This window comes from Ranitomeya variabilis, chromosome 4, assembly GCF_051348905.1.
Source record: "Ranitomeya variabilis isolate aRanVar5 chromosome 4, aRanVar5.hap1, whole genome shotgun sequence".
Classification (NCBI taxonomy): Eukaryota; Metazoa; Chordata; class Amphibia; order Anura; family Dendrobatidae; genus Ranitomeya; species Ranitomeya variabilis.
This window is the reverse complement of record NC_135235.1, coordinates 408,329,733-408,353,418: the sequence shown is the minus strand read 5'-3', so window position 1 is coordinate 408,353,418 and position 23,686 is coordinate 408,329,733. Positions and strand designations below refer to the sequence as shown.

The 23,686-nt window shown below is 45.1% G+C and overlaps 1 protein-coding gene across 1 annotated transcript in view; it reads right to left on the bottom strand.

Annotated features, from left to right (window-relative positions):
* RBP3 (retinol binding protein 3) overlaps positions 1 to 18,885 on the bottom strand; it is a 55,018-nt gene extending 36,133 nt beyond the window's left edge. Inside the window, exon 1 of the mRNA XM_077251143.1 lies at positions 15,842 to 18,885. Coding sequence (XP_077107258.1) covers positions 15,842 to 18,844 — 3,003 coding nt within the window. The 5' untranslated portion in view covers positions 18,845 to 18,885. The remainder of the gene's footprint in view (positions 1 to 15,841) is intronic.
* Positions 18,886 to 23,686: the final 4,801 nt, after the last annotated feature.

Below are 23,686 nucleotides of genomic sequence, written 5' to 3'. Positions count from 1 at the left end.
AGACACATGGTGCAGGATCATGGGGCAGGATGGATACGATGGAGACAGATGGAGCGGCAGGATCATGGGACAGATGGGTTAGGATCATGGGCCAGATGGGTCAGGATCATGGGACAGATGGGGCAGGATCATGGGACAGATGGAGCAGGCTAATGGGACAGAAGGGGCAGGCTCATGGGACAGAATGGGCAGAATGGGGAGATCATATGGGGCAGAATGGATACTCATGAGGGCAGGATGGGAGAACATATGGCTGGAGCCAGGAATGAGATATACGGGGCCAGGTTGGGGGATATTATTACCATAGGGGCTAATTAAGGGATATTATTACTACAGTGATGTATTTATTGTATTTTTTGAGGATACTATTTTAAATGGGGGGGCGGTCCTGTTGCTGTGCAGAGCTACACTATGTCGCCTTTTTTTCTTCATCTGGTGTAGTGTAGAAGCTGGGAAAAAATTAAGTAATGTGTTCTGCAAGCGGAGATCTTGATAACTGTGTTATTTCCTGCACAGACGAGTCCTGCCTGGAAGATGTGATGGCAGTCTGTGCTGGATGAAGATGAAAAGCAAAGCTGAAGGACTTCACCTAGAGACGTCACTGGTGAGTCAGTGTGTTACCTGTGCACTGACACTATACACTATATACAGAGTTCCTGTGTACAATGTCACCAGTGATCACTGTATTACCTGTACACTGGCGCTATACACAGAGCTCCTGTGTATAATGGCACTGGTGATCACTGTATTACCTGTACACTGGCACTATACACAGAGGTCCTATGTACAATGTCACCAGTGCTCACTGTATTACCTTTACACTGACACTATATACAGAGCTCCTGTGTATATTGTCACTGGTGATCACTGTATTACCTGTACACTGACACTATATACAGAGCTCCTGCGTATAATGTCACCGGTGATCACTGTATTACCTATACACAGACACTGCATACTAAGTACAGATCTCCTGTGTATAATGGCACTTATGGTGATAGTATTGTGGTTTTTTATTAATGATCAGTATTGTAGTATTCAGTAACTATGTGGTGGTAATATGTTGTCCGGCCATGCTGTGGCGGTATTTGTCCCTTGTATGTGCTATTATTCGGTCACTGTGGTGGTAATATGTGGTCTGGTCATGGTGTGGCAGTATTTGTTCCCTGTATGTGGTATTATTGGTCACAATGTGGTGGTAATATGTGGTCTGGTCATGGTGTGGCAGTATTTGTTCCCTGTATGTGGTATTATTGGTCACAATGTGGTGGTAATATGTGGTCTGGTCATGGTGTGGCAGTATTTGTTCCCTGTATGTGGTATTATTGGTCACAATGTGGTGGTAATATGTGGTCTGGTCATGGTGTGGCAGTATTTGTTCCCTGTATGTGGTATTATTGGTCACAATGTGGTGGTAATATGTGGTCTGGTCATGGTGTGGCAGTATTTGTTCTCTGTATGTGGTATTATTGGTCAACATTCTGTATGTGGTATTATTGGTCACCATGTGGTGGTAATATGTGATCTAGACATGGTGTGGCAGTGTTTGTTCCTTGTATGTGGTATTATAGGTCACTATGTGGTGGTAATATGGTGTCTGGCCATGGTGTGGTGGTATTTGTCCCTTTGGATGTGATATTATTGGTCATTTTAAAAATTGAAAAATAAATAAAAATATACCTAAATTGTATTGCATATTTGAACAAATTTTTAATAGGTTAGCATCGAGTAGGGCCCTGCCAAAAGAGTCTACCTTGTCGTGGTGGCAGATTAGAAAAATCTTTTGGCCAAAACAAAAGCTGCTGGCTATATGTGTGATCTGGTAATGGGAACTGTTAATGTGTGATTAGTGAGAAGTGAAGTTTTTCCAAGAGAGAGCGCTGAGACTGTGGACAGTTTGAGGGGTAGAGGTGAGGCTGGGGTGGAGCCTGGATGGAGTCTCAAGGGGGCCTCAAACATTTTGCCAGTATCGGGCCCCAAAATTCCTAGTGGCAGCCCTAGGTATAGTTAGCACTGTTCCCTGGCACAGGGTGCTGAAGACGGCTCTCATCATTCTCCCCTGCTCTACCGGCGATCAGGGCAGATTGTTGAGAGTTATATTCAAGTGATAACAGTGAGAGCAGGTGGCGGCTGATGGTCCTAATACTCCCATCAGCTGATTGACTGCTGCCATTAATAATAGTGAGAGCAGGTGGCGGCTGATGGGAGTATTCATCACTCACTGACTGCACTATAAATAAATAAATGAAAAATCCGGCATGGGTTTCCCTGTATTTTTGATAACCAGCCAGGCAAAACTCACAGCTGGGGACTACAACTCTCAGCTGTGAGTGTTAGCAATGCTAGTTATCAAGAATTGAGGGGTCCCCATGAATTTTTTACATTTAAATAAATAATTTAAAAAACTGTTGTGGGGTCCCCCTCATTTTTGATAATTAGCCTTGCTAAAGAAGACAGCTAGGCCATTGATATTGACCCCCCAGCCTAAAAATAGCAGCCCACAGAAGCCCAGCAAAGGCACATCTACTACATGTGCCAATTATGGTGCTTTGCCTGGCTCTTCCCACTTGTGCTGTAGCGGTGGCAAGTGGGGTTCATATTTGTGGGGTTGATGTCACCTTTGTATTATCCATTACTAATCCTATAGTTGTATTGTAAATAAAGACACAGCAAATATAAAGTCCTTTATTTGAAATCAAAACCAAATACTATAACTTTTTTATTTAAAAATATCAAACAGTTATACTCACCTAAAGCCTAATTCCATTGAAGCCCTTGTCTCTTGTAATGAAACAAAAATTAAAAAAACAACACTATCCCTTACTTACTTGTCCGTCATTCTGTCGCACGCCGTAATCCATGTCTGGCAGTGATGAGCGAGCACTAAAATGCTCGGGTGCTCATTGCTTGGGTCGAGCAATTTGTAATAATCGGGTACTTGGCCAGAACAACGAGCCCAATGTAAGTTTTTGGGAAACCCGAGCATTTTTACCATGATCCCCCTGGGAGTCTTTTTAAGGTCTAAAAATGTCTGACAATGATGGAAACAGTGCTCAAATGACATGGGAACATCATTGGGAATGCCCCTGGATGCATTTCTGACTCCCAGGTCACAGCTTTGAGCAATGTTGTCAGAGTCTTATGCCATTTTCTAGGGCCTAGGGGATACTCGGTACCGGGTCCGGTGGTCATTAAAGGGGCAGTCACGGTGGCAGTGACTTGGTCCATGGCACTGGGCATCCCAGTTAAAGGGAAGGTCTTTAAAGGGATTGTTTTGAATAAAGAATGTTTGTGACGCCATCTGTGCTATTTGGTCAAGAATGACAAATGCTGCTTAAAGGGGGCCTCCGGGGGTGATGTTTTTGCAGCAGGGATGGTATGGCTTCCCACAGGTGAAGCTTAGTCCCCAGGGCTCCCAGTGTAGTGGCAAAGATGATAGATAATGAGATGCCAGAAAGAATGACAGGACACAAGGTTGCAGTCTCTTTACCTTTTACTGGTGGTATTCAGCCACAGTCCAGGGTACGGATTACAGGTGATGGTGAGGTCCAGCCAGCCTGGAAGCTATTCGGAATCCCCCTAGCCAGGTGGAGTTGGAAGCCTTCCTTACTGCGCTGTAGTGTCCCTGCTGCCTGAGGCTTCACACAAGGTCCTCTCTCTCTGTCCTATATGTAGGACAATACCCGCATGGCAGGCAACTCGAGCCTTTTTACAGGTGTCTCTATGATGCCTCTGGGCTCTATGTGCTGCTGTGCCTTCAGGTGTAATGGTGGCCAGGAGACTTGAAATCTCCTGCCCACCAGTTTCTGCTGTGGGGCATACTATTACCCCCACAACCTTGGTCTTCTGGCCACCGGTTTCTTGCGCTTCAGCGAGGAGGGAGCTCAGTCGCAGCTCCCCTCCAGCTCTTCACTACTCCTTTGCTCCTTTCTCCTTACACAGCCTCCTACAGGCTATTCTGTCTCTCTCTCTTTTCTTTCCAGGAGCTGCAGAACCTTGTTTCTGCACGGCCCCAGCTTTCCACTCCTCACTCCTTTCTCCTCTCTAACAGACTGAATAACTCCTCCTCTAGCCAGAATATATATATGGAAGCCACCCACAAACTGGATCAGAGCTCCCCCGTCTGGCCTGGAGCTAGAACAGTGTTGTATGTATGTGTTACCTGTTAAAGAGATCTTTCCTCACTTCCAGGCATGGCATCCCCCTCCCCGTGAAGAAGGCAATACCATTGTAACAACCGGCTTCCTTGGGTGTTGCACCCTCAAAAATATACAAAAACAAAACCAAAATGGATTTTCCTGGGAAATATGTTAATGAATATCCTTTCCAGGGTAATGAATTTTATATAAGGCAAAATAATTAACTCAAAACAAAAATGTTCCTCCACCACTTGGGCTATGTTCACACAGAGCGTTTTTAATGCGTTTTTCAACTTTAGCATTGCTTTCAACCAATACAAATGCATTCACTGGGAAATGTCATTGTAACATTTAACAACCTTAGCTGGCTATGTGGTGTGTGACACATCATCAGACACATCTTGTCTCATTTATGAAGGAGGGACTCTTAAAGTCACAAAGCCTATTTTTATGCTGGCATCAGGTAGCATTAATATTCTTAAAGGGCCATTATTACACAGTGGGTCTCCTATACTGTTATTTGCCTATGCAGTGAGTGGCTGGGCTGCCAAAAATTGGGACGCACCCCAATACCTCTTTCACGAGACGTACAGGAGGGCCTCCTGAAAAAATGTTCCCATTATAAGAAAGTGGGTCTCCCATAGTGTTTGCCTATGCATTGAATACATGGTCTGCCCTGCCCCAAAGTTACAGGCACCCCAATAAGCCTTTGAGCCCACGTACTGGATGGCCACAGGAAAAGCAAGTTCACATTATTTATTTGGTACTCCTATACTGTTTGTTTTTGCATTGAATGCAAGGCTTGCCCTGCCACAAAGTTACACAAACATCAAAAACCCTTGGAACAGACGTCCTGGATGGCCACATGAAACCAAAGTTCCCATTATTAGGAATTTGGAACTGCCATACTGTTAGCATATGCATTGAATGCAAGGCCTGCACTGCACCAAATTCACACGCACCCCAATAAGCCTTTGAGCCCACGTACTGGATGGCCACAGGAAAACCAAGTTCCCATTATTCATTTGGTAATGCCATACTGTTAGCCTATGCATTGAATGCAAGGCCTGCCCTGCCCCAAAGTTACACGCATCCCAAATGTTTACCTATGCAGTGAATGCAAGGCCTGCAAAAAATTAAGAGGCACTCCAATGCCCCTTGAAAGAGATGTGGAGGAGGGCCTAATAAAAAATTGCTCCTATTATAAAGAAGCGGGTCTCCTATACCCATTTCCCCGTGGGGGTTCCCCTTTTTTTTGTAGAAATTTTTTTTACATATTTTTTTAAAATTATTTATGGGCATCATAAACACCCTTGCCAAAAATAGAGTGACTGTTGCATCACGGAATACGTTCACTCTGGTGTTCTAGTGGTGGTGTCTGAAGAGACGTGGAGGAGGTCCTCCTAAGAATCTATTCCCAATTTAAAGGAGCGGGTCTCCTATATTTGGAATGCCCATACACTAAGTGTATGGGCTGACAAACATTTCCCCCTGGGGGGTACACATTTTTTTTTTTAATTATTTACGGGCATCATAAACACCCTTGCCAAAAAATAGAGTGACTATTGCATCATGGAATACGTTCACCCTGATGTTCTAGTGGTGGTGGATGATGAGGAGAAGGAGGAAGATAACACCAAATAGCCAAAATCAGGAAGCGTGTGAGTGTGAAGAGGTGCATGGGAATACACCTCCCAAAAAAGACACTGTATTGGAGGTTGTTTCGCTGTTATCATTCGGTGATGTAAAAAAGTCTGGCCCAATCCAGCCCTTGTTCATTTTTATAAGAGTCAGCCTGTTAGCATTTTCAGTTGCCAGACGGATGCGCTTATCAGTTATAATTCCACCAGCGGCACTAAAAACCCACTCTGACAAAATGCTAGCGGCAGGGCAGGCCAGGACCTCCAAGGCGTAGAGAGCTAGTTCATGCCACGTGTCCAGCTTGGATACCCAATAATTAAAGGGCACAGAGGAATCACAGAGGATGTTGGTACGGGCAGTAAGGTACTCAATCATCATCTTCCCAAACATTGCACTTCTTGTGACAGTACCCCTTGCCTCTGTGCCAGGGCAATGGGAGGGTCTGAGAAAACTCTCCCAGAACTTTGCCAGTGTTCCCCTGCCTCTGCTGGATTGTAGTTGTGTCTCTCTCGCCTGTACTCCTTGGTTGTCCAGCGAACTATGACATCTGCCGCCAGCATTCTCACATGGGAATTTTTTAGTAATTCCGCAACAAGGGTCCTCTGGTACCGCACCATTTTAGTAAACCTGTCTGCCTCTGGAAGAAGAGATTGAAAGTTCTTTTAGCATGGGTCTAGAAGTGTCACCAATTGGTAATGAGTGTCACCGAAAATTTTCTTAATGCGAGGAGGTCACGAGAAAAGCAGCACAACATAAAGTCAGCCATGCGTGCCAGATTGCTAACAGGCAAAACTTCCGTATCCTCACCAACAGGACTACTGACCATGCTGTCCTCCTCCTCCTCCCTGTCCTCAGGCCATCCATGCTGAACAGACGGTATGACAGTTGTGCTTGTAGTACCATCTATAGCGCATATGTGGTGCCCCTGAGGGTTCAGTTGCCACAGAGGTATTGCACCTCATCCAGAAGTGTGGTATCCCAATCTCAGGTAAGGAGGAGGCACTACACAGGACTCTAGCACCAGCATCCAACACCTCACCACTCCAGTCAGGGCACCTGGGTGTACCCTATGGGAGGATGGCCTCATCCCAGTCTGGAGAGGTTTACTAGGTAGAAGGTGTGGGTGGAGAGAGTAGAGTTGTCATGGAAACAGTAGGAGTGAGAAAAGGTCTAGAAAGTTAGTCAGTTGGTGGGGAGAAGTGAAGGAGAGCAGACGTGAGAGACAGTTGGTGCTGGGGCTTGAGCAGAGAGGAGCTTGTCCCAGCACCAGAAGACAGAGACAGAGAAGCTACAGAAAGTGACAGAGAAAGAAGGGGTCCCAGGGGCACGGGTAGTGAGGAATCCACCCGTGAGACCTGCATCCACACTGACCATCGCCAGGTGGAGGGACCAGGTCGCAGTGGGGGAACCAGCCCCCAAGACTAGTGGAGAACTACAAGGTTCAGCTAGCAAGCGGGAGGCCGTGGTATCTGTATGTGCCACAGCCACATCCATACACATTCGCTGAAAAGGCAGCCATATAGGAGCAAGGTGACTCAGAAGAATTTGCCCGACAAGGTCTGCGGCTGCTGGCCTGGGACACTGTGTGTGAAGGTGCAGGGCAGGAGAGGTGGGAACCAGCGCAGTGAGACAGCCAGGAAAGGAACATAAGACAGGAGTCCTGGAGAAGTGTACACCAAATCTTGGGGGTTGGCTGGACCACAGACCCAAAGGACACAGCACACGGCTAGAGAAACTAATCTGTGAGTAAAGCATTGAAAACTGCACCCAGCTGTGTCCTCTGAATTATTCTTGCACCACTTGCCCTGCACTACAACTGCCACAACCACCATCATCACAATTAACACCTATATCTGCCCTGGGGACTAGCTCTGCCCGTGGAGGACTGAAACATCTTTGCTGCATCACCAACTGCCCCAGTGGATCTGAACTGCAGCGTCGGCCATATTGACCGAACACCACGGGTGGCGTCACAAACAAATCCCTATAAACTTTATTTTCCCCTTTTATCATCTTTTTCATTGGTCGGCCAGGGCCACGGAATGGGTCACTGCTGCTGTGACACATCCCTTTAAGAGCCGGCCCGGTTCCAAGTGCCCCACGGCCCTGGCGGGCACTTCACATGAAAGTAGCTCCTGTTCTTCCTCCTCCTCTTCCTCATTGTCTACCAATCCACTTTGGGACTACGTGAGGCTGGGCTGTGTGTAATCACCCTGTATGGTTCCTTGCTCCATGTCCTCATGCTCCGACTGCAATGCATCCTCTTTCATTGTGAGCAGAGAGCTCTTCAGAATGCAGAGAAGCAGGATGGTGACGCTAATTATGGCATCATCGCCGCTCACCATCTTGGTGGAGTCCTCAAAGTTTTGGAGGATGGTACATATGTCTGACATCCATGCCCACTCCTGAGGTCTTATGTGTGGAATCTGATGCTGGTAGTCAACAACTACCCTCTTCTGCTCACAAATCCTTTCCAACATACAGTATGCAGTGTAGAGTTCCAACGAGTGGGGACATCACACACCAGTTGGTGAGCCGGAAGCTGCATACGCTTCTGAAGCACGGCAAGGGCGTCTGAAGCTGTAGCTGACTTTCTAAAATGGGCACACAGGCGGCGTACTTTCACAATCAGATCTGGCAGCTCCGGGTAGCTTTTGAGAAACTGTTGAATACCGAGGTTCAGCACATGGGCCAGGCATGGTACGTGTGTGAGCTTACCTCACCTCAGAGCCGCTACCGGGTTCTGGCCATTGTCACACACGACCATGCCTGGCTGTAGGTTCAGCGGTGTTAGCCACAAATCTGACTGCTTTTTCAGATCTGTCCACAACTCTTCAGCATTGTGCGGCTTGTCACCTAAGCAGATTAGCTTCAGCACAGCCTGTAGCCACTTGGCTGAGGCAGTGCTGCAGTGCTTCCAGCTTGTGACTGATGTGCTCATTTCAAAGATGGAGGATGAAGAGGAGGAAGAGGAGGTGCAGGAGCTGTAGACTGTGGGGGCAACCCTGACTGACGTAGTGCCCACAATCCCAATGTCCGACTGGGTCCCAGCTTCCACTATGTTAACCCAGTGTGCCGTCAGTGAGATGTACAGTCTCTGCTCACAAGCACTTGTCCACATGTCCATGGTTAGGTGGACTTTCCCAGTAACAGCATTATTGAGGGCACAGGTAATGTTGTGGGACACGTGCTGGTGTAATGCAGGTATAACACACCGGGAGAAATAGTGGCAGCTGGGGACCGAGTACCTTGGGATGGCCACCGCCATCAGGTTGCAGAAAGCTTCCATCTCCTCGAACCTAAAAGGCAACATTTCAACCGCAAGCAGATGAGAAATTTGTGAATTTAGTACTGTGGCCTGTGGGGTGCTGGCTGCATATTTCTGCTTACGTTCCAATGACTGGGGTATGGAAAACTGAAGGCTGCGCTGGGACAAGGACATGGACGTGCTTGATGATGGTGCTAGTTGACTGTGGGCAATGACAGGTGCATGGCACGAGGCATCTTCGCATGCATCATGGACAGGGGATTGACTTGCACGCACAACAGTGAAAGAAGCAGTGGTGTCACTCCTGGAGCCTGGGGTGTGGCTCACAAAGTCGTGTGCTTTGCTGTCATGTACCTGATCATGCTGGTGGTGGTCAGGCTGATAGTTTTGCTACCCCTGCTGATGTGAGCATGGCAGGTGGTGCAAATGTCCTGTTTGGGGTTATCGGCAGAGTCTTTAAAAGTTGGAATGGCAACTTCCGTCATGTTGGTGTTACAGGGAACAGATGCACGCCTTCTGTCTGTGGCCACCACACAGCTTCTTCCTGCCTGTTGGGGTGCTATGCCTCCTTCCCCATGTGTGCTGCTGTCCTCACTCTGCATGTCCTCCTGCCAGGTTGAGTCAGTTACTATATCATCCACCACCATATTTGGGCATTGCTACATGCAATCTCATCTTGCCCAGCTTCAAGTGAACCAAGCGAGAGGCCCAAATCTATAAAAGTGAACAGCTCTTCGGAGTGTCCAAGTGTGGGAACAGTTGTCTCCGGGAACTCGGCATGGTGGGAGGAAGGAGGATCAGGGAAAGTAATATGCGGTCCAGACTCACGGCTACTCAGACTTGACCGGGTGGAAGACATGGTGGAGCTGGTGGTGGCAAAGTGACTGGAAGCATTATACGCTATCCAACCAAGAACCTTTTGACACTGCTCTGGGTTCAATAGTGGTGCACTGCGGTCCCCTAGTAATTGGGCAAGGAAGGTCGAGCGAGAAGATGAGGGTGTTTGTTGTGGCCCACTTTCAGCTTGCCCACGGCCTTGGCCTCTGCATGCACCATCAGCATCATGTCCACTTCCCCGTCCCTTGACATGCACCTTGCCCATTTATAATGGACTACTAAAATATTTTCCACGTTCACTACAAATGGCTAAATTTGGTGCAAACTTATATGTGATCAGTGTACGTAAAAAACACAGTTTAAATTATCTGGAATGTAGGTATTTTTTTTTTAAACTGTTGTTAATAACTAGGGTAAGACACAGCAAAACCAGTTCAAAGGAGCCCTCAAATGCCACAATTTTTAGCCCACATATAGAGGAGGCGTTTAACAGAGATACCACACTTTTCAATATGTGGCCTGTATATTTTTCATTTAAACAGAAAAATACTGTATAAAACTAGGGTAACACACAGCAAAAAAGTGAATGTAGGTCTGAAATGGCCAAATTTGTAGCCCACAGACAGCTCAGGCGTCTTACAGAGAAACCATAATGTTCAATATGTGGCCTGCATTTTTTACACCAAAATATTGTATAGAACAAGGGTAACAGACCGCAAATACAGTGGAATGGAGGCCTGAAATGCCCAAATTTGTAGCCCACAGATAGATCTGGCATCTGACAGAGATACCAGACTGTTCAATAAGTGGCCTGTATTTTTTTATTTTTTACCCCAAAATAGTATATAAAAATAGGGAAGCAGACTGCAAATACAGTAGAATGCAGCCCTGAAATGCCACAATTTGTAGCCCACAGAAAGAGTAGGCGTCTGACGAAGATACCACACTGTTCAATATGTGACCTGTATGTTTGTTTTTTACCGAAAAATACTGTATAGAATTACGTAAGAAACAGGCAAAAAAGGAAAATGTAGGCCTGAAATGCCACAATTTGTAGTCCACAGATAGATCAGGCTTCTGACGGAGATAGCACACTGTTAAATATGTGGCCTGGATTTATTTTTTTTATCCCAAAATAGTATATAGAAATAGGGTAACAGACAGCAAATACAGTGGAATGTAGCCCTGAAATGCCACAATTTGCAGCCCACAGATAGATCTGGCTTTTGATGGAGATACCACACTGTTCAATATGTGGCCTGTATGTTTGTTTTTTTACCAACAAATACTGTATAGAATCAGGGGCGGATTATAATAGGGTCAATCTGGGCGGTAGCCCAGGGCCCAGTGGTGTGGGGGGGCCCTGGGCTACTGCTCAGATTGCCCGCCGCCATCAGGGCATTACTGCCCTGACTGGCATATGGGCCTGGTGGGCAGAGGGGGCTCGCATCGGGCCCCGTCTCATCTGCTCACCGGCCCCCCTTACAGGCGCTGCGACAGTAAGGCTATTGACGTGCGGGCGCGCACATCAATAGTTAACAGCCGCCAGCCAATCGGAGGCTGGCAGCTGACGTGCTGCAGCGCACACGCACTTCACCGGCGTCTGACGTCATTGTCAGCCGCCTGCGAGTTCACGCTTCACCTGAGTGGAGGGAGGAAGCTTCGCCCGCCGGCCACTGCAGGAGCGCGGCTAGGTAAGTAAGAACTCGTGGTTTTTTTTGTTTGTTTGTTTTTCAGAGCTGCGATCCCATGGCAGAATGCTGGAGACACTGGGGGCAGAAATGCTGGACAAGCTGGGGGCAATATGCTGGACACACTGGGGCAGAATGCTGGACAAGCTGGGTGCAGAATGCTGGACACACTGGGGCCGAATGCTGGACACACTGGGGTAGAATGCTGAACACACTGGGGCAGAATGCTGGACACACTGGCGGCCGAATGCTGGAGACACTGGGGGCAGAATGCTGGACACACTGGGGCAGAATGCTGGACACATTGGGGCAGAATGCTGGAAACACTGGGGCAGAATGCTGGACACACTGGGGGCAATATGCTGGACACACTGGGGGCAGAATGCTGGACACACTGGGGCAGAATGCTGGATACACTGGAGGCAATATGCTGAAGACACTGGGGGCAATATGCTGGAGACACTGGAGGCAGAATGCTGGGCACACTGGGGGCAGAATGCTGGACACACTGGGGCAGAATGCTGGGCACACTGGGTGCAGAATGCTGGACACATTGGGGCAATCTGCTGGACACACTGGGGCAGAATGCTGGACACACTGGGGGCAGAATGCTGGAGACACTGGGGCAGAATGCTGGACACTTTGGGGCAATATGCTGGACACACTGGGGACAGAATGCTGGACACACTGGGGGCAATATGCTGGACACACTGGGGGCAATATGCTGAAGGCACTGGGGGCAATATGCTGGAGACACTGGGGGCAATATGCTGGACACACTGGGGGCAATATGCTGGACACATTCGGGGCAGAGATGCTGGACATTGGGGGCAGAGATGCTGGACGCTGGGGGCAGAGGTGCTGGACACTGGAGGCAGAGATGCTGGACACTGGGGGCACAGATGCTGGACACTGGGGGCAGAGATGCTGGACACAGGGGCAGGGATGCTGGACACTGGGGCAGAGATGCTGGACACTGGGGCAGAGATGCTGGACACTGGGAGCAGGGCGGCGCCAGGTCTCTTATAGATCTGATGACGCTGTGCGGCCAGCCAATCACAACAAAGATGGCTTCGGCATTACAGTGCATGGCAGACAAACCCTGCATGTTGATTGGCTCTGTAAAGAGCACCAATCATGCAGGGTGGAGATCCGAGCTCCCACCGAACAAACCCGGAAATGCTCAGTGCTCGCAGAGTACAACGAGCATAGTGATACTCGAGCGAGTAACAAGCATTACCGAGTATGCTTGCTCATCACTAATGTCTGAGTATAAACAGTTCTCAAACAGTTTTCAAACTGGACGGTGCCAAGAAGTGACCATCCAGACTGAGAACCACTAGTAAATGAGCTTCTATAATACTCTAAGTAGGAACAGGGGACATTAATACTATAGGGTGGCTGTATTACACTAAGGAGGCACAGGGGGGACATTAATACTATAGGGTGGCTCTATTACTCAAAGGAGGCACAAGGGGACATTAATACTGTAGAAAGGCAAAGGGGGTCACTTTTACCATAACGAAGCACAGGGGGGCGCTATTGCTATAATGAAGTTTATTGGTTGGTTTATTGCAAGCAGCAAAAAGTATTTAAATGTTGAGTATAATACGACTAGTTTACGATGGGGGTTGCATAGTTTTGATTGCATCTGTATAAGTAGACACAGAGGGCGTTCTTACGACAGTGAGCCACATGGGGCACTATTACTATTAGGAGGCAGATGGCAGCACAGATGGGGGAAGCTGAGGAGGGTGCACCCGGATGAATCAAAGATTTCTGTGTGTTACATTCTGTAGAGATGAGTCAAAGATGGATGAAGATGGCTGAAGTCATAGGGCTGCACAGTGTCTCAGTAGTTATCAGTCACTGCAGCCTTGCAGCACTGGGGTCTTGGGTTCAAACCCCACCAACGACAACATCTGTAAGGACATGTTCTCCCCGGGCTTGTACTGTGGAATTTATGGAGTTGTAAAATTAAGTAAAATAAATAATAAATAATGGTGCTCTGGACCGAATTGAAAATAAAAATCAAAGTGACCAACTCCAATCAGTGGCAATGTCATCAGGAAGTGACTTTATCTGTACCGCAATGTGTAGAACTAATATTACCATTGCATGGTCACTGTATGGTAGTGATACCAGTCCTAGTATAGTGGTTGTGGTTAATGATCCGTATGGTGGTACTATCACTACTGTATTAGCTGGTAATATTTGGTTGTGGTCTGTAAGTATTATTTTGCTCTTATATTGCATTATTGGTCTTGGTACAATCATGTTTGGTAATGTTCAGTATTATTATTATTTATTTTTAGAGCACCATTTATCCCATGGTGCTCTACATGAGAACAGGGTACATACAAGATCCAAATATAAATTACGGTCAACAAACTTTGGACTCATTCTCATCTGCTAGGAAAACGGACGAGGGCAATCAGATAAAAAATCAGATTGCACTCTGAGCAATGTTAATCTATGAGTCCCTGATCATCTGCGATTTTTTTTTTCTCAGCTGAAATCGACCTGAGAAAAAAATTGTAGCATGCTGATTGTCCTCATATGTCAGACAAGACTCGCCAATGCAAGTCAATGGGTGTGATGAAAAGAAAAAAAATCACACGTCATTCGGACAATGCAAGTGCTGTCCGATTTTTACACACCCATGTCCTTGAAAACCCGACATTTCATCTGCCATGTACAGTAAAATCACAGCGTGACCTGACAGAATAGGGTGCCGTAGAAGCACCAGGATGGCGTGAAACAGCCGTAGTCTGTCAGGTCTTCTTATACAAACACCAGAAATTGGAGCAAAAAAGCCACAAAATATGTATATCATAAAATATTAAATTTTATTTTAGACATAAAGGATATCATATAAAGGTAAGTATCACAGAATAAGTAATCGGAACAGAGCAAAAGATTAGGTTAAGGGTGCTCCTCAAGTAATGGCACCCCAAGGACAAAGGCATGGAAATGTAGCTATCTCATGTAGCCCAAATAGGGATCAGATTAAAATAAATTGCCAGTGCATATAGTTTTATCCATAGCCTAAATTGTCACATAAGTCTCAAGAAGTAAGGTCCCATTATATCAATTAGCAGCCATATGGCTGGTATAGCCTAAACAGTGAAAGAGACATGAGACCACCCGTAGATCTTACCCATATCTTTGTCCATAGGGATACCCATGTGCCCCTACACGCGTTTCACAACAGCTTCCTCAGGGGCAGAGTCTTCTGTATAACCTGAAAAACTCCCCTGAAACCTGCACCTCTACTATGCCATTTTTGTAATGAATTAAAACCACGTATGAGACAGGATTGGGTGAGTGCTGCTATTCCTTCTTTGATATTTCACAAATTTATTCTATGCAATTGCACCACCCTGAAGAGATCCCATAAGGAGATTCAAGAGGATTAGGTTGTGTTTAAACACTATTGCCATAATTGGTGCCTAAAAACTTTCTAATTCCTGAGACATTAATATTGTAATTATAGTTTAATCAATAAGTTATTTTTTAAATCTCGGAATCTTTAGTTAGGGTTTATTTGCCATCCGGCAATTTGTAAATTGTATTGTTAAACCCTACACTGAACTGTTTGAACATTTTTTGGATAGTTAGTTTTGTTGAAGGCACAATCATTTTTGACATCTTAGTGGCTTCTTTGGAGCAGCAGCCGATCACTTGTTTTTACACAAGCTTTAAAACCCTGCTGTTCTGTTGGTCAAAAATGACCGTTTTTGAAATTCTATAATGTTATAAAAATTCAGCGTGTGATTCTGAGACTTGAGGGTCCCTGACTTTTCGTCATTAGGGGGGTACTCTCTGTGGGAATTTTTTTTTTTTTTAATTTTTGTTTACTTTATTTGGTACAATTTTTTTATGTGAAATCTAAACAGAACAGCAGGGTTTTAATTAATGTACACTGAAGCAAGCTTGTGCAAAAACAAGTGATCGGCTGATAGCAACTATGTTTTCTACAACGCCAACACAGGGGAAATTAAGCAATACACAGTGTCTATTCAAATCAATAGTTTGTGTGGTTAGAGCTCAGTCCTTCTTCAGCTAGAATTACTCTTGATAGTCGCTCTCCACTCTGACCAAGTAATGATGATCCTAAACAGAGGGTCACCCCTTAATAAATCAGAATTTCACAGCAAAATTCAGCTGAATGACGTTCTAACATTACTTCATTATTCTAAACTGTCCTAAGAAAAAAATAATGCATTTAAATGACAGAATAGAAAGTACGGTATATAGATTACCTGCATGGGCACAACGCCTGGGATGCGATCCTTGGAGTTTTCAGGTATGAATACGGCTTTTAGATGGACATCTCCAGAAAGGGTCTGAAGATTATGGTTTAATTTCTCAGCTAACTCCACTTCAGAGTTTATCATTTTGTAGTCTGTTTTGTTCAACAATGACAGTAGTTTTGAGGCCACCTCTTCCCCGGTTTCTGCAACTGCGTAGTTATCTGCCACGAGTTTGCCTGCAGTCTGAATGACTGAGGGTATCTTGGAGCGTAGGATAATAATGCGGTGGGCACTATTCATAGCTTCATTAGCTTGAATTATAACATGGGGCTCTACTCCCGATACACTCCATACTTTACCAGTCACTGAACTGATCACTACTTGATTTGGAATTGATGCATAAAGGTGGCTTTTTTCTACTTGGTACATACCAACAGATAAGGATACCCCACTTGTTGGCTCCCCAATGATAGTTGCTCTGTTCAGATCTTTCATTGATCTTGTAAAGGCTTCAGCAGCTGATCCAGTCATATGACTTGTAAGGACATAAATGTCTTTATTAGATCCATATCTTTGGCCAGCCACCACTGGTAGTGTCCAGATTTCTGTGCCTGTAGATGTACTACGGTCATATACTGTGTACAGGTGTTGCAGAGGCTCTGGGTCAAAAAAATAGGAACAAAAAATGGGGATAGCAGTGGAATAACCACCAGTGTTGAATCTCATATCGATAATTAGGGAGCTTGTATCAACGAGCTTGTTCCAAACAAGATTAACTAGTTGGGGGCCAATAACTTTAATAATCTCTGCATCAGCCATCATGTCAAAACGCAGATAACCTACGTTTCCTGGTAATACTTGAATTTTGAATAAGGCGTCAATGATGTAGCTGAGCTCTTCAGGAGATGGGATCTTTGCCGTTTTATCTTCTAATATTTCAGGCTCAATATCACTATAAAAAACATGAAGTCTGTGATCTCCTGAGAACTCCTGAATGTCAGATGTCAGTTGAGAAGCTAAAGACTCTAGGTCCACCACAGAGCGGTACCTACCCTCAGATAGCTTGTGTTGGAGGGCCTGACTAACCTTGAAAGCCACCTCTGGAATCGCATAATGGACTTCTAAAAGTTGCCCTGTGCCTTCTACCAATGCAGACACTTCTGGATGAAATGCAATTATCTCTTTAGCTTTGTCTAATGCTTCTTCTGCCAGCACAATTGCATCTGGAACTACACCTCCCCCAAGCCAACATTCACCATTGTTATCTATAAAATTGATTACCGGTACTGTAACAGTTAATTGGGTTTCTTCTAGATTGAATACCTGAGAATGCATAAGAGTCCCAGATGTAATTTCTCCAATGATAGTTGCCCTGCTTAATGACTGCATGAGGTAAGCAAATTCCTCTGCAGCTGTGGATGTTTTGTGACTAGTCAACACATAGACGCCTTTCTTAGACCTGTAGGGTTTTCCTAGAAGTTTAGGAAAGCTGTAGAATTCTTGGGTGGAGTTGGCAAGACGGTCATATGTAGTAAATAAACGGATTCTAGACTCTGGCTCTTGAAAGTAGGACAAAAGTAAAGGAATAGCTGTAGATGGCCCACCAGTGTTGTACCTTAAGTCTATAATTAGATTTTCTGTGTTACTAATTTGATCCCAAACTTTGGTGACAATATAAGGACCTAACTTGGCAAGGACGGAGATATCAGCAAACTCGTCGAAGCGAAAATATCCAATGTTTCCTGCAAGGATGTTAACTTTAAAGACAGTGTTGACCAAAGCTTGGAGAAGATTTTTGTCATCTGGTAAATCTTTTGCAGAAGGATAAACTTTTGGAATTGTTGGAGTGTCTAATTTGCCTCTTAATATTAGCCTTGGATCCTCAGTAAATGACTGAAGTTCATAATTTAGCTTAGAAGCAAGATCTTCCTCAGAAATGACTGCTGCATAGTCTGTATGTGAAAGGTGCTTTAGTATGGTTGGTATACGATCATAGAAAGCATAAAAGTTGCCCAAGATCACACTGAGTTGATGTAATACATTCGGAATTTTAGAACGTACAGACAGAATGGCCATGGCTTTATTCAAAGCATCTTCTGCATTAACAACCACACAAGGAAAGACTCCAGCTACTTCCCAACTCTGCCCAGTCAGAGGGCTGATAGACCTAGCTACCGGAACAGTGATATAATAATTTGACTGGCCAATCTTTATCTTCTGTATGTCCAATGAGCCACCTGCAGTTTTCTCCCCAACAAGAACAGCCCTGTTCATATGCTTTAGAATGTATGCAGCATCTTCAGCGACACCTTGGGTGAACCTGCTTGTAAGCACTACCACATCTTTATCTTTGCTGTATCTCTCACCTATCAGTGCAGGCAATGTTCGCAGTTCCGAGGTGGTGTTGGAGGCTCGGTTGTAAATGGTATCAATGTGGACCGCAGGTTCAGCTTCACATAAGTAGGAAACAACAATGGGAACTCCAGAGATCTTCCCTTGAGTGCAGTACCTTAAATCAAGGATAAGAGCAGAACTTGGCATCAATTTCTTCCATATGTTTTTAACAAGCAAAGGGCCAATTCTTTGTAGTATATCTTGGCCTATTATACAGTCAACACGAAGATAGCCAATGTTTCCTGTGAGGACTTCATACTTAATAGCTTTTTCAACAAGGAGTTGCAGTTGCTCAGTAGTTGGGATGATCTCTACCTCTTGTTTCACCATTGTATCAGTTGGCTCATATGAAACTATGAGACGAGGATCATTCAGGGAGCCTTGTACTCCAGCTGTGAAGACATTAGCCAATGTATATGGATCGGAGATGTGTAGAATTTCTCCACTTTTTATTGCTTGCTCAATAGTTTCTTGCATTCCTACCAGATTCTCTGGAAAGCAATAGTTATCCAGCAGGACTTTGGCCATGTCCAGCACAAGAGAAGGTTGAAACACAGGGTTACTCCAGGCATTGGAAAATATAAGTAGAAATATCAGTCTATGAAAGAAATGAGGCATATTCAAACTCAATATTCCTGTCTCCACCGCTGTGTTCAGACTCTGCTTCTAGGACTGAGAGTGAAGAATTAGAACAGGGCAAGAACAGTAAATTCTCTTTTATCTCTGCTAAACCTCTAATCACATTAATGTAATGATGAGCATCAGCAGAAGGCTTTTTCTGGGAAAACAGAGCACTGCCTTGAATGTAAGCATCTGTTCTGGTAACTTAGAGAAAAATTAGCGAATGCCCCACTTTATGTAATTCTGAAGGTTGCTGAAGGGTTTGTTGAAGTACAAAAATTATTTACCCCAAAATTAATTATTTGTGCTTTCCCTACTGTAGGCCATATACAGTTAAGGGTATGTGCACACATGTGAATATATTGAAGCAAAAACGCTAACCAAACTCTCTAAGACACAACCAAGCAGAAAACTCTTGATGAATTGGAAAGTCACTTCATTTAACCACTTGGCATTTTAAGAACCCTGAAGAGGCTAAAAGACACTCAAAAGTATGAACACATAAACAGCTAAATAAAGTCTGGAGGAAAATGTTGAGCCTAGGGCACTACAAGTTGAGGAAGTCTGACTGGAATGAAAATTTGATCCAACGGGATTAGAATAAGTAAGTAATTTATTGCTACAAGGTTACTCAAAGGTAAAAAACCTTTTGAAGTTCTTCAACCAGTAGTGCCCAGAGATCAGTATTTTCCTCCAGGCTTAATTTTAAGAAGTTGCGTGGATGCCCAGACATCACAATTGCTCCTTAGCGGCTCCTTGTTCCATCTCCCGGTAATACCTCATTCATCCACTATATGCTCAGTGGCGCTGGTTAGATTCGATCCAGATTATCCGGGGTTAATCTGGCTTGTACTCGGGTTGAGGGCTGAGTCACGCCCACTGCCTTTAAATAGTTTTGCTGGGCTTTGGGCGTCGCCGATTATAGCTTCTGTCCTGTGCTTGGTTATCTCTGTCTGGAATGGTGGTCTAGGAGAAGGTGTTTCGTATCCGGTGGTGTATTTCCCTTTGTCATATTTTCTCCTTCCTTTATTTGTATTGTTTTGCCCTTTGCACTTATAGTGTATTCCTGTGTGACTGCGGCGTGGTGCATATTTTCCGTTATCCTTGTCTGTGCTAACTGTGGGTATTGGTGTGTGGTCTCTTCACTGGGTTGTGGGTGCTGGTTTCAGCCTAGGGTTGAAACAGGAGACAGGGTGAGGGTGGAGGCCCAGACATGCACACCATCAGTGTAAACTCTGGGGTCAGTCAGGGTTTCCCAGAGTTGAGGGAAATCGCAGGGGCCTGGGTTATTAGCTCTTGCCTACCTAGGCTTCCCGTGACAGCCTGGGGCTGCATACCCATCTTAAACTGTTGCACTAGGAGGCGCAGTGTTTTCTCTCTTTTTTTTCTTTTCAGCCCATAGGAACATCAAGTTATTTTTACATAGAAATTATGTTCATTCTTTTGAGCGTTTCCTGGGCACATTTTCATGAGGTTGTCAGATTGAACCCGATTTAAATAAGTCTGAAAAAAATGTGTGAATATACCCTTACTAATAACTATGATATAATGCCAAGGGATCACTGTGACATAGAGAACTTTCTCTGACACAAGAAATCCCTATGCTGTCAGCAATGATGTCATGGGAGTGCCTAATATCTGCCAAAATACAGAAGCGGCAGCTAATGCATATAGTTTTGTTTTTACACACAGAGAACTGATAATTTCAGTTCTTTTCGTCACTTCGCCGGGCTGTCATACAGAAAATGGGACAGTATTCAGAAGGAAACAGTATCAAATACGACATGTTACCTAAATGCCACAAGCACTGTTCTTGTAGAATTTGAATATATTAACCCCTTCATGACCGGAGGTATTTTTATTTTTGCGTTTTTTGCTCCCCATCTTCCCAGAGCCATAACTTTTTTATTTTTTAGTCAAATTGGCCATGTGAGGGCTTGATTTTTTCAGGACAGTTGTACTTGTGAACAACACCATTGATTTTAACTTATCTTGTACTGGAAAATGGGAAAATAAATCCAAGTGCGGTGAAATTGCAAAAAAAAGGCAATTCCATAGTTGTTTTTAACATTTTATTTTACCATATTCACTAAATGCTAAAACTGACCTGCCATTATGTTTCTCTAGGTCATTACGAATGCATAGACACCACACATGTCTAGGTTTTTTTTTTATTTAAGTGCTGAAATAAAAAATAAAACTTTGGTAAAAAAAATAAAATATTTTCCGAAACCTGTGGTGTCTACAGTTTTCGTGATCTGGGGCTGGGTGACAGCTTATATTTTGTACACCAAGATGAGTTTTTTATTAATACCATTTTGGTGTAAATATGATCTTTTGATCTCCCGTTATTGCATTTTATTGCAATGTAGCGGTGACAAAAAAAGTCTGGCGCTTTGAATTTTTTTTCTCATTACGCCGTTTAGCGATCAGGTTAATTCTTTCTTTATATTGATAGATCGGGTGATTCTGAAAACGGCAATACCAAATATGTGTATATTTGATTTTTTTTTTTATTGCTTTATTTTCAATGGGCCAATTGGGGCTGATTTGAACTTTTACATTTTTTTTCTCTTTTTAATATTTTTAAAAACTTTTTTTTTTTACTTTTTGCATGCTTCAATAGTCTCTATGGGAGACTAGAAGCTGCAGTACTTTGATTTGCTCTGCTACATACAGGCGATAATCAGATCACCTGTGTGTAGCAGAAATGCTCACTTGCTATGAGTGCCGACCATCCGGCAATGACAACCATAGAGCTCTGCTTCAGATCTTTGCTTGTCATGCCGACCCATCGGTGACCCATGATCGCGTGACGGGGTCACCAATGGGTGGGATTTCCAACGCGCTTCTGGTAAGGCCGGTTTCACACGTCAGTGGCTCCGGTACGTGTGGTGACAGTTTCCTCACGTACCGGAGACACTGACTCACGTAGACACATTAAAATAAATGTGTCTCTGCACATGTCAGCGTGTTTTCACGGACCGTGTGTCCGTTTGCAAAACACGGAGACATGTCAGTGTTCATGGGAGCGCACGGATCCCACGGACCCATTAAAGTCAATGGGTCCGTGTAAACACGTACCGCACATGGATGCTGTCTGTGGGCCATCTGTGTGCTGTCCGTGTGCGTTTTTCCTGTCATTGGGTTAAAATTGTAAAAATTGTTGCAATACACGGACACACATACAGCACACGGACAGCACACGGACCCTAAAAACTTACTCACGGACATCAAACGGATCCCACACGGATGGCCTACGTGAGCAAATGGACACACGGACATGGATAACTCCGGTACTGTTAACTCCGGTACCGTTTTCTCCGGTACCGGAATTATCTGGACATGTGAGACTGGCCTAAGCGTGAGTTAAATGCCTCTGTCACAGATTGACAGCGGCATTTAACTAGTTAACAGCCGTGGGTGCATCGCAATTCTATCCACGGCTGTTAGAGGCACATGTCAGCTGTTCAAAATAGCTGACAAGTGCCAGGAAAGATGTGGGCTCAGCGCCGGAGCCCACATCAAAGGGAGGGATTCCGAAGTGGGCGTATTATTACGCCCGTCAGGAAGGGGTTAAGGGTGGGCAGGAAAGGGTTAAAGGAATTGTCCAATCATACAATATTGATGACCTAGCCTTTGAATAGGTCATTACTATCAAATCAGTGGGGATTCAATGCCTGTTACCCCCACCTATCACCTGTTATCAGCTTTGGTGGTATTTGAATGTAAACTTTGAACAAGATAACTGAGTTTAGTACCGGTATTTAGCAGCTGCTGTTGAAAACTACAGATCAGCCCCTGTTCACCTGAATATTGACTGAACTACAGTATTTGACTGAAGCCACTACTCATTAAATGGAGTTGGACCATACGCCTTAACATCAATCTGATATTTATAAACTATCTTAAATATACATCATCTATATAATATGCCTGGCTAACCCATTTAAACATACTTTATATTATCATTGTGGTTAATATGACATTAATGTATATGCAACGCCCCCACTGCCGCAGGGCCGAGGGGTACCCGGTATCGGGCCTCTGAGTCTCTGTTCTGGGATTGTCACGGTGGCTAGGCCCCGTCCGTGACCCTGCCGAGGGGCGTTCGGTGATAGGTATGACGGATGGTGGTGGTGGTGAGGCTGTAGTGGTGCGGTGCAGTAAATAACGAGGACACCAGGTTGCAGTCTCTTTACCTCTTTACTGAAGATCTCTGGGTCCTCAGTCCGGAATACGGTCCACCAGGCTGCGCAAGTCCGGCCGGTCCAATGGCACCTCCAGAGTTCTCTTCACAGGTGGAAATCTGTGCCTTCCCTCTAGCGCTATGTGTTGCGGTCCTTCCCTGCTGTGCTTACGGAAAGTCCCCACAACTGTTGTGTCTGTTTCTTAAGTTCCCTCACAACTCGATTAGATGATGTTCTGCTAATCCTCCGTCCCTCCCTGATCTTACGGTTGGGACGGCACCCGTTTGACGGGTAGGCTCGGAGCTCTTCCGGGACCCTAGAGTCGCCCCTCTCCACAAGTTGCCCCCCAAGACTGCATAGGTGATTTAAGTGAGACAGCCCGCCTTAGACTGACTGTCCTGCCGCTGTTTAGAGTATCGCTTGAAGCTGGATGTTGTAATACTCCCTCGGCGTTCCGGCCACCGGTAGTGCGCCTCAGTAGGGTGTTGCCTCGGTCTTACGGCACGACCCCTACTGGTATTCTCCTTATTGCTTGATCTCGTTTCTCACTCAGCACAATCTATCTCGCTTCTCGTCCTTCCTTGGGCACCGCCGCTATCCTGAGCAGGCACGGTCCCGTTACGTTCGCTCAAGTTGCCAAGCCTCTGTC